Below are 12,677 nucleotides of genomic sequence, written 5' to 3' on the forward strand. Positions count from 1 at the left end.
CTGCGTGCGTGCGTGCATGCGTGCGTGCGTGCGTGTCCTGGCTCACTTGGGAACAGCTTTCCAGTCCCGTGCCATGTTTTAGCCCCAGGCTCCAGTGCTGGATATCATTTCACAGTTGAAACGTTCACTTATGTTCCCTCTCCCCAGGGACCTGTGTGTGTGTGTGTGTGTGTGTGTGTGTGTGTGTGTGTGTGTGTGTGTGTGTGTGTGTGTGTGTGTGTGTGTGTGTGTGTGTGTGTGTGTGTGTGTGTGTGTGTGTGTGTGTGTGTGTGTGTGTTCGTGTGTGTGTGTGTGTGTGTGTGTGTGTGTGTGTGTGTGTGTTTGCGCGAGTGTGTGTGTGCATGTGCCTGTGCGTGCATGCGTGCGCGCGCGTGTGTGTGCGTGCCTGCGTGCGTGTGTGTGCGTGTGCGTGTGCGTGTGCGTGTGTGTGTGTGTCTGTGTGTGTGTGTGTGTGTGTGTGTGTGTGTGTGTGTGTGTGTGCGTGTGTGCGTGTGTGCGTGCGTGCGTGCGTGCGTGCGTGCGTGCGTGCGTGCGTGCGTGCGTGCGTGTGTGTACGCTCACACACTTATGTGCACTCAAGCAGTCTCTGTTAGTCAATATGTTTATTTCTCGTCATATTTTGATTTATTTATTTATTTATTTTGTTTTGCCTGTTTGTTTGGCCCTGTGTAATTTGAAATTTGGTGTATCGAAATCATACATGCTCTATTCACTCGCTTGACGAGAAGCATGCATAGCTAATAGCCTTAACCCTCAAAAGGCCAACCCACCCCGGCTAAAGACCACTTGTGCACTTGTTTGATGTTGTTATTTGTTTGTGTGTGTGTCTGTCTGTCTGTCTGTCTGTCTGTCTGTCTGTCTGTCTGTCTGTCTGTCTGTCTGTGCATGTGTATTTGGGCTGTAACGATACACCCAGCTCACGATTCAATATTTGGCCCACGGATCAATACACCCTACGATTTTGTGTCTGTATTTATAATTTATTTTTGCCTTTACTCACCTACATTTAGTATTTAATAACAACAAATAAATATCTATCAAATGATAATCAGTTGTGTACAGACAGCTGGTAGGCTACCACTGCAACCTTTTCCCCAGCTCTTGACATCAAAACACAGCACCCAAACCCCAAAGTGAAATAAGGAATATTAATTTGTCATGGAAAAATATATCATGCGAAGATGATGTTGATCCTGAGAGAGAGGGAGAGAAGGTTCAACAAACCAGTAGGTAATTGACAGCTGGCCCACATTGTCAAAAGTTCCATTTATTGAAACCGACATTCGCGATTATCGGAAATTCTCGACATGTAAAAGCCTTCTTAGTCAATTGTTCGTCCTGTGCTAAACTTTCCGATGTTTGCCGAACTTCTCATAGCGTTTCTCTTGTCGTGGAGATGTGAGTAACAGCTTCAAGTCTTTTTTTCACCCCTCTCATGTGTGAAACCTTTTTTATCTTACTTGCAGTCTTTTTAGGCACATAGTCCTGCTGTTCTCTGGGCTGAAGGGCAACATAACTTTGAAAGGGCGTGTCACAGTTCTGTAAGACAAGTTCATGGCTATGTGTGTCCCGATTCCTCAGTTTATTTATAATATCGTTATTGTATGTGTGTGTGTGTGTGTGTTTGCCAGAATGAATGTGACACACATTGCCGTTCTCATCGGATCAAACCCTCAAGTAATGTTGACGTCCAGCCTTTCCCTTTCTCATATACACAATCACACATATGCTTACACACAAATGGCACACATGTACACATACAGACACATACAGACACATACAGACACATACAGACACATACAGACACATACAGACACATACAGACACATACAGACACACACAGACACACGCGCACACACGCGCACACACGCGCGCACACGCGCGCACACGCGCACACACGCGCACACACACATTCATATGGCACATATGCACAAACACGCGCACACACCAGACACACACCAGCAAAATCCCGCCCCAGGGCTACAGGCCATACATACACAACATACATGTGTGCTAGCCCATACATTGAGTAGTAGTAGTTTAGCCGGAGAGCGATCGCGACCGGGGGGGATGTTCGTAAAATATTCATGGTCAGCATTCAGAGGCATTATTTCCCTCCATCAATATTGTATGGAGCCTTTAAAGGGCTTTGTGGCCATCATCCCCCCCAACGCTGAGCCCCCACCACACGCGCACACACACACACACACACACACACACACACACACACACACACACAGACACACACACACACACACACACACACACACACACACACACACACACACACACACACACACACACACACACGTCCCCTTTCAGTGGGGTCGGAGCAGCTTCAGTGGCAGCAGTGATGGGGAAAGTCAGGAATTTCCCATTATGGCTTGTCAAGGGACCACACACACACACACACACACACACACACACACACACACACACACACACACACACACACAGCATTTGGCTGTTGTGATTCAGGAGCGTGTCCCACATGACAGGTGGCTGGCCAGCGCATTAATGAGTGAATGAACACACTGCAGAGAGATGTGTAGCGGTACTGAAAGTGTGTGTGTGTCTGTGTGTGTGTCTGTGTGTGTGTGTGTGTTTGTGTGTGTCTTTGTGTCTGTGCGTGTGTGTCTGCACGCGTCTCTGTGACGAACACACTAGAAACAACATTGTGTTTGTGTGCCAGGACGAGTCGTAATGGTTTGCCAATAATGCAGGAAACTGCAAAATGGGAAAGGAAGGCATCATGTCAATGTGAGTATCGGTCCGAAAACACTATCGTTTGTATGTGCTCTGTGACTATAGCCAATAATGCAGGAAAGTGTGCGTGTGCGTTTGCGTTTGCGTGTGTGCGTGCAAGTAGAAAGTATAGATGAATGTCAGGCCTTGCATATTAAATATTAATGGCGCCAGTCTGTTTGTTTGATTGATTAGGGAGGGAGGGGAAGGGGGTGCTTGCATTTTCACAAAATGCATTTTAGCTGCACCCGCATATTCACAACGCTTTAAATAATTCATTAGCGTGACATGGAGGTGATTTCAGAAGAGGAATGCTCGCAACTTACTTGATGGGAAACAGCAGCTCCATCATGCTGTTAATCGTAAGTAAGCGCTTTCTAAGACAACCTTACGTGACCGCAGTGAAGCCATTAGCTTTGATTTAGCCGTTATCATGTGTGTGTTATCTGGCCATTTACTATACTGTGTGTATATATTTATTTTCATGGCCGAATCGGGTTCAATTATGTTTTGATTTAGTTGTTGTCATGTCAGTAGCTTGGAGCCGTCCTGTGTACATCCGTAATTAATGTATAGGGTAAAGTTGCATTACTTCATCTTATAAGGTTTCCATTATGCTTGTTGTTCACTAAAAGCCATTCGATTGTAATGGGATCGGATGGGCCGTGCAAAAGTCAGTGGGTATTAACCAAATTATTAGCTTCGGTACACATTTCCTCCTGACAGTAAAGCATAAGCGCATAATGTCAGGCATTGACCTTTATGGAAAGATCCGGATTCTGCACCTGTTCCTTGTCACATTTGTGTGCTGGTTTCAGCTTTAACCCAAACAAAAAGAAGTCATCATTTTCTGTGCGTGCTTTTACCCCTTGGTTTTTACCATTGAGATAACATTTTTAGTCTGGTCAGAGAATATATCCACTTCCTAGGACAAATATTTCATCAACTTCACTCAACGCTCCTCTCAGCACTTCCTCTGTTTTTCAAAATTTCAGATGACTAAGCCCATCAGCAAGTGTCCGACAAAAGAAAAGAAACGTCTGTTATGCTTCAGAGGAACAAAAAAAACCTGAAGAGCGATGATGGTCTCCTTCTGAAAGTTTGAGACAATCATGCACTTATTTTCTGGAGTGATCATCTTTCTTTTTGAATACCCTCCGTCCTTCCCCGCTTGCCAATCTTTATGCAAAAATGAGAAATGCTTCCAAGTGACGGCAATTGTGCTCAGCAAGTGCTCCTAAAGCAATAGTTGAGGGGGCTCAGTGACGCGACTAGACTTGAGTTGCACAGCGCAGTCTTTTATTCTTAGCTTTACAGTCGGCCAGTTAAAATCTAACGCTCTTGGCTCACTCGTTTGCTATCTCTCCCTCTCTCTCTCCCCTCTATCACTTCAATGCCGCCCTTCAGTTCTTTTTGCCATCACTCTTCATGGGCTCTCTGAGACTGCTCATGTCCCAACAAAGTCCCACCACTGTTACTGTTACTGATTCATGGATGTCTTCCAGAAAGCTCCTTCACTATCAGGGAATTGTTTCATATAAAGACATTTTATTGTCATTATCCAGCGGCCTCTGCACATTCCGGTGTAGCCTGTGCACTGCATCTCTCGGTTATCTAATGATAAGACCACCAGGTTCTAAGATGGAACATTGCAGATCCTTTGATCGTAACAGAAAAATATGAAAATTGTTCTGGTAGAAGTTGCTGCTAATTCAATTCTTGAGACTAATACTGTTTGTCAGAAACAGTTTTTTTCCTTTATGAACCAGCAATGATGCCCAGCGGCACTTTCACAAAATATCAGAAGCTTTGTTTTTCTTCCCTTTTCTTTTCTTTTTTTTTGTCTGTTCAAACCATAGCCGAGATCTTACGGCTTACAAGGACCCTCAGAGACCTCCGACCTTTACGGAAAAGGCAATGTTGTTGGAGGCGGCCGCGGCAGCTCTCTTCTTCTGTGTGACGGATGACCGCAAAATGTTCCTCCGTACCCTTTCGACTCTGACATATTTATCTTTTCATTTTTTGGAGGGGGTGAAAAACCTGTGCCTCATATTTGTCTTTTAAATGAGCATCACCTTTACCGACCTTCTGGCAGGTGTGAAAGGCCCTTCGAGGACCTTCATGACAAGAAGGAGTAGCAGGAGAAAAGATGGAGGGAGAAAGAGGGAGAGCAAGAATAGGGTAAGAGAAACGGAAAGAGACACACAGAGGTAGAGAGAGACACACAGAAGTAAACAGGGAGACCGAGGCAGAGAGAGAGACACACAGAGGTAGAAAGAGAGGAATGAGAAGAAAAAGAGGAATGGACACTGAGAAAGGGAGAGACATACAGAGAGAGAGAGAGAGAGAGAGGTAGAGAGATACAGACGAGCAAACAAAAGAGGGAAGGGGTTTGGAGAAAGGCTGAGGGCAGTGAGGTGTGTGTTGGGGGGGCTGCCCAGACAGACGGAGCAGACGGCGCATGATGGATAGGGCTCGTTGGCATCTGTCCAGCCCAGTGGACTGAGACTGGACATGGCTTCAAAACCTGCACACCGCCGACACCACCGACTGTGAAGAGAAATAAAATAAAATGCAATTTAATGAAAAAGAAAAAAAAAACATATCAGTCGGTCCTACTCGCCTTCCCAACTTCTCAACCACATCTTTCACCCACCACTACCACTACCACCACTACCACCAGCATCACCACCATCACCACCACTACCATCACTGCCACCACCATTAGCACCATCACCACCACTACCCATTGCTGTGAATTTGGAAGAGATATTCAGAGACATGCCTCAGAAAACACCCTTTGGATATCAGCTTTAGTGGCCTTCTAGACTGTGTGCGTGCGTGCAAGGAGTGTGCGTGTTGACAGACACCGCTGTGGTCAAAGTGAGTTATTTGAAGCCACAGCCATAGATTGAGAAAGTTGAGAGAGACCAGACATAATGTTTTTTTGTCTGTGTGTGTGTGTTTGGTGGATATGTCTGTGTGTGCATTGACATCTTGGAGTGAGCCTGCCATTTGAGGTTCCGTGCCTCAAAGAGAAAAGGCGATCAATTTTAATCACCCCGAACAAGGTGCTGCTTGTTTATCTTTTTGGAGGGAGGGAGGAAGGGAGGGAGACAGGTGGAGGAGGACGTGACAGACAGACAGACAGACAGACAGACAGACAGACAGACAGACAGACAGACAGACAGACAGACAGACAGACAGACAGACAGACAGACAGACAGACAGTCAGACGGGGGGCTTGTGAAGGGATCAGGATTACTGAGAACAAGCCTGCTGACAGTCTTGGCTGGGTCCAGGACAATGTCTTCTGAAAGAGACCCCCACTCAATAGATGGATACAATGTAATGAGGACACAATTCTGGGCCCTCCTGTCCACCTGTACTAGGGACACCTGACCCCTTTGTCAACCCCCCCTTGTCAGCTTTCCTGACTGAGAACGAGCACCATCAAGGTTTCCTCCCTATCTCCCCAAGGGCACGCCTGTTGCCATAACAAACAAAAAAAAGAAAAAAGAAATGCCGTGTGACTGATTGCAAAATTGGAGGACGTGTTTCCAACAAACTGAGGGCTGAAGGTCTCATCAGCTCTGCCAGTAATTGCCTGTTGCTCTCGCCATTTGTTTGTTGTTGTTTTGTTTTTTTGCTTCTCTCTCTCCATTTTCTTTTTCCGGACTTTAATTACCGTGGTGTCTCTCGTTGCTCTTCTCCATAGTTCATTTGCACTCTCTGAAATGTCCATCTTCATTGCCATCGACTCGTCTCTCGTAGATTGAATGAACATGGTTGAAGAAGCAGGAGTTTTTTCCTGTATCTTGGGGAGTTTACTTGGCAAATAAAAGCAGCTTTTTGCTCGATGGCGAACGAGGAGGAGAAGGCGAGGGGCGTTGCTAAGCAACTGCCGGAGCGCCGAGGCGACAGTTCAAATGGTCAGAGCGTTCCATCTCTTTTTTTTCTGTGAAAGTGCGTCGGCAGGTTTTCTCGCTTTGAAAAATAACAATGCTCTCGCTGAGCTGGGAAACCGCTCTCTCTCTCTCTCTCTCTCTCTCTCTCTCTCTCTCTCTCTCTCTCTCTCTCTCTGGCTCTCTCTCTCTCTGGCTCTCACTCGTGCTCTCTCTCTCTGGCTCTCACTCGTGCTCTCTCTCTCTGGCTCTCACTCGCTATCTCTCTCTTGCTCTCTCTTTGGATCTCGCTCTCTCTCTCTTGCTCTCTCTCTCTCTCTCTCTCTGGCTCTCACTCGCTATCTCTCTCTTGCTCTCTCTTTGGATCTCTCTCTCTCTCTCTCTCTCTCTCTCTTTCTCTCTCTCTCTCTCTGGCTCTCACTCGTGCTCTCTCTCTCTGACTCTCACTCGCTATCTCTCTCTTGCTCTCTCTTTGGATCTCGCTCTCTCTCTCTTGCTCTCTCTCTCTGGCTCTCACTCGCTATCTCTCTCTTGCTCTCTCTTTGGATCTCTCTCTCTCTCTCTCTCTCCCTCTCTCCGCCTTTTCGCTCAGAAATACCATCCCATTCAGCTTCAGCTTCTTTCACAGCCAGGGCAATATCTTTCTTTATTTCAGTCACACACATACACAGCCCAGTGCATGCTGGGAGATCAACATCAGCAGCATGGAACCTGAGTAAGACGTGTTTTCTTCAACAGAGGCAGTGTTTTATCTCATACCCTAATCCCCTGTCCTCAACACCGCCCCCTATATGTGAGGTTGTGGAGTTGCAATCATTCATGGACAGCGCCAGGTGCTGAAATCAGGACTGCTTGGCATGTCCTATTGATAGAAGTCTGTTGGTTCACCAGCCAGGTGCCTGGTGATTGTCTTGTCTTGCACAGTCCAGCAGCTTAGCCGTTGAAAGGTTTGGTGCATCGCTAAGTGTGGCAGTGCTGGTTTCCAGGGGTTACGAATGCCAATAGAAAGATTTTCGTCCTCATTAAGGCCTTTCTGAAAGGTTCTACGATGGAGGCCTTAAACTAATGGGGTTGTTTGGTATGCACACTGACTGGGAGGGAGTTGGAGAGGAAAGGCTATAAGGGATATTGTGCTTATGTAATCGCCATCTTCTTTTTCCTTCTTGTCCATCCTCTTTTCATGTGTTTTTTTCCTTTTTCTTTTCTTTTTGTGTTCAGCTTTCTTCCATTTCCATGCTAATCTCTGACTTTCATCTTTCGGCCGCTTTCCGTTTTCTTTATTTACTCTTTCTTCATTTATTACTTTCTTTATTGTCGCTTTCTCCTCCACTTCTCACCCTCTCACTGAAGCTCAGGAGCTGAGTCGATTCAGGGTTTCTGAAAAGATGTTTTGCAATTATTAACGGTAGCGATACATATGTTTTAAAAAAAGTGTCTTTTCCCTCCCCACTCTGTCCCCCACTCTCCCCTCTGCCTAGGCTGGAGAGCAGCCAGCTCAGACCCACAAGCAATCTCAACCTGTGCTTTATCAGCATGATAGAATGCTCTTGAAGTGTTATCATTCAAATAATAAGCAAAAAAAAAGGAATGCCACCCCACCTCCATCCTCTCCCCTCTGCCCCCCATCCGCTCCCCTCTCCCCATCCTCCCACCCGCAAGAGGAGCATACCCACAAGCAAGAGACTGACACAAAAATGCAGATAACAAGTCACGTCAGTGTTATTGTCAGTTTCTCCATATGGAAGTAAGGATATTGTTGTGCTCTGGATGTTACGAGAATTAGGCAGGTGCGTGGAGCCAGAAAGAACAGTTGAAGGGGAGAGCAGGTTCGCACACTGTATGTTGTCGCATTGAGTGTACAAACCTGCTTTCACCTTGAAGTTTCTTCATATGGGTCAAAGACGTGCAAAATGGCAGTGTCATTCAGTGTAACGGATGCCTTCTGCTGACTGTAACTGTAAAAAACATGACTCTTTATTAATTTATTATTACAGGGAATTCATGAAAGCCTCGGCTGTCATCCATTCACTTGAAACAATTTAAAAATAATGTTTTTTGGAAGTTACAGTCAGCGGAAGGTGTCTGTAACACTGAATGACGAAGACGTCTTTGACCCATATGCACTGGTCATACAAGGAAATTGAAAGTATGTTTCTCTCTATTCCAAACAAGGATATTGAGATACACAGGACTGTCAGACAAATCCGGGAGAGTGAGAGGGGTCACTGCATGATCTATGCACTCTGCCACAAGTCACACAATTTGGACTGACAAAGGCAAAACTAAAGTGCAGAAAGTAACACAAGTCCTCTTTTGGCACTGTTTGTCTCCCCTCTCCACTCTCCCTCTCGCCCCTCCCCTCTCCCCTCAGGCTGGAGGAGCAACGTGTTAGGTGCCCTTAGAAACCTATTACATTGGCATATCTCTATATACTTAAAGAATCTCTGCCCCTCAGGCTGGAAGAGCAGCGTGTCCAGACCCACGAGCAGGCGGCGGCCGAGGCCCAGGCACAGGCCAGGGAGGAGGTGAGCCGCATCCTGGACGTGGAGCTCTCCACCTCCGAGGACAGCCTGCAGAGGGCGCTGCTCAGGGAGAGGGTGGTCACCGAAGACGAGCGCCTACGCGTACAGCTTTATGTGAGTCAAGAGCACACACACGCATTCACACAGTCACACACACAGTCACACACACAGTCACACACACAGTCACACACACAGTCACACACACAGTCACACACACAGTCACACACACAGTCACACACACACACAGTCACACAGTCACACATACACACAGAGTCACACAGTCACAGACAGTCACACATACACACAGAGTCACACAGTCACAGACAGTCACAACAGTCACACACACACAGTCACACACACACACACACACACACAGTCACACACACACACACAGTCACACACACACACACACACACACACACACACACACCGTCACACATACACACACCGTCACACACACACACACACACACACCGTCACACACACACACACACACACACACACACAACTGTGCATAAACACACATGCATGCATACCTACATACAAACATGTACACACGTGCAGGCAAACACATGCAGGCGCGCGCACTCGCACACAAACTCACTGGCACGCACGCACACACACGCACATGCATTAAAAACACACATTCTATCCATCTTCCACCCAAATGTGCACACACAACCTCAAAAACAGCATCATAATGTGTGGATATTGTAGCCTGAAGGCATTTTATGGCTGCTCATTAATATTAAGTAGCACTAGAAGGTGGTAATGGCAGCAGCAGAGCAAGTTTTATGTTCAAAATCAGCGTAGTAATTTCCAATCTTTGTTGTTCACGCACGCACACGTGAACACAGGAATAACTGAGTATACTCAAACAGATACCACCAAACAGCCCATTCACTCACACACACACACACACGCGCCTGCACACACGCACACTCACAAATGTAAATGTGAACAGATGAACAACTGTGTGTACACTACACAAACAGATAACAACAAACAGCCTATTCACACACACACACACACACACACACACACACACACACACACACACACACACACACACACACACACACACACACACACACACACACACACACACGAGGACCAGGTCATAGCAACCATAGTGACAAATGAGTTTGCCAGTCTGCGGTGGGCCTGAGAGGCAGTTACACTCACAGCCAGGGAAGCCGACGGGGGAGACAAAGGAGTCTGTTGTCCCGGGCCCAGGGAGAGATGGGGCCCAAAATTGGGTCCTCAAAATTGGGGCTGGGGGGCTTTCAAATTACTTTGTCCTGGGCCCAGCAAAAGCTGCCAGCGCCCCTGCACACATCGCTCTTCCAGGGGTAACCTTCACATTAGCTGCCCGTCTGCATGCCATTGGCCGACCCAGACGTTCCGTAGGTCAGTGTTTCCCAACCAGGGGTATGTGTACCACTAGGGGTACGCGAACACACTGAAGAGGGTACTTTGGAAAAATGTAATTTTAGCAATATGCATGGGAGCATAGTCACACTGGAATAGAAAAAGCAATGTAAAACACAAGTTAGGGGGTACTCGTGGCACAACAGAAAGGCTCTGGGGGTACATGAGACAAAAAAAGGTTGGAAAACACTGCTGTAGGTCGACAGTGAAAACCAGACCCCCCCTCCCCTCACATACACACAGAAGGTCACACAGAAGCGTGGTAGCATGCATAGCTCAACACCATTGTGAAACACAAAGGGGGAGACATTTTTTTGTGGAAAAACTGCACAACACTGACGTGCGCACTGAAATGTCTTGTGTAACTTGATAACCAAATGCGAGCTGTACATTAAAACAGTGAGCATCACTGTGAACATCAGGAGCGAGTGAATAAAAACACGTTGCGTGATGGCACATTTGAAGATATATTAACACAACACACTGTACAGATGCTGATGCGTTTTCATGAACCAGTGATCAATGTACTGTTAAAGTGAACCATTTTGTGGCAATTTAAAACATAAACACCCCCCTCCCACCCACACACACACACACACACACACACACACACACACACACACACACACACACACACACACACACACACACACACACACACACACACACACACACACACACACACACACACACACACACACACACACACACACACACACACACACACCGCTATAGATATAATTTGATTTGCAGCAAATTGCCCTTGTAAACACATTGTACTATGGGCTCTCCTCCATTGCTTTTGACAAGGGAGGCCGATTATTTTTGTGCGAGGTAAAGAACATATTGGACCCCTCAGCCCTTCCCCCCGCTCCCCTCCTCCGCACCCCCCTCAAGAGCAGGGGAGCTGTTTACAGACCTATGTTATTGATTATATAGCTCATTTCACACACTCATCTCGGTAATAGAAAAATATGAATCATTTTGGGGGGGGGAGGGGGGTCTGTCGGGTGAGTTGTAAGAGTGGGAGGAGGAGGTTGGGGTAATATTTTCTGTGTGCGTACAAGACTTATTGTGTGTGTGTGAGAGAGAGAGTGATTGAGACTGTGGGGGTGGGACGTTTTGTTGTGTGTGTGTGTGGGCATGAGTGTGTTTTGGGTTGTGAGTTGAGTTGTGGGACGTGTGTGTGTGTATGTATGTGCGCGTGCGTGTGTGTGTGTAACTAGGTGTGTGTGTGTGCGCGCGTGTGTGTGAGTGTGAGTGTGTGCGCGCGTGTGTGTGTGTGCGCGTGTCTGCGCTTGCTTTGGGAGGGGTGGTGCAGTGGTAGAGGAGCGGAGGCCTGTTGTGTGTTTGTGAGGAGAGAGAGGGTGTGGGGAAGGTAATTCAGCACCGCAGGATGCAGGGAATCAGGGAGTCATCACACGGAACAATGGTCAAATTGAAACGCAAAAAGATCGGGGGGAATGGCGTAGGGGTGCAGAAGAAAAACGAGTGTGCTTGCGAGCGCGTGTGTGTGCATGCATGTGTGTATGCGTGCGCGTGTGTGTGTGTGTGTGTGTGTTTGTGTGTTACGTTGTCCATAGTGCCCCTTGCATCCAACACTTCATTTACTGTACTGCAGATCATTACAAAGGAAGGGCCACAGCGAGGACAAGGGTATTTGTCAGACGTGCGATGTATTCATTTAAAAAGTGGAATTGAAATCAAAAGTCAAACACAAAGGAAAGTCGGCACACCCTTAGACCAAGGCGGGCCTTTTTTTTGTTTAAGTTGGCAGAAATGTGCTGATCTGATGAGATTTATGTAAAGCAGATCTTTATTTACCTTCACGCTGTGTGGAGACTAGAGAGGGCCCAACTACTGTAAACAGAGGTGATCAAAATGTACTGCAATTCTTCAGTGGTCTTCAGTGTTTTTTGCATACTGTACACAAAAGAACACTTGGACTTAATCTTCTTTTTCCCTTCCTCTCATGAACTGCATCTTTCTCTGTCTCTGTCTCTGTCTCTGTGTCTGTCTCTCTCTCTCTCTCTCTCTCTCTCTCTCTCTCTCTCTCTCTCTCTCTGTCTCTCTC

The 12,677-nt window shown here is 46.9% G+C and overlaps 1 protein-coding gene across 1 annotated transcript in view; it reads left to right on the forward strand.

The window, feature by feature from the left end:
* The window catches only part of chchd3a (coiled-coil-helix-coiled-coil-helix domain containing 3a), a 128,037-nt gene that overhangs the window by 35,650 nt on the left and 79,710 nt on the right, over window positions 1-12,677 (forward strand). The window contains exon 4 of the mRNA XM_063217438.1: window positions 9,106-9,286. Within this exon, the coding sequence (XP_063073508.1) occupies window positions 9,106-9,286 (181 nt within the window). The remainder of the gene's footprint in view (window positions 1-9,105; window positions 9,287-12,677) is intronic.

Source organism: Engraulis encrasicolus, chromosome 15 (genome assembly GCF_034702125.1).
Source record: "Engraulis encrasicolus isolate BLACKSEA-1 chromosome 15, IST_EnEncr_1.0, whole genome shotgun sequence".
Classification (NCBI taxonomy): Eukaryota; Metazoa; Chordata; class Actinopteri; order Clupeiformes; family Engraulidae; genus Engraulis; species Engraulis encrasicolus.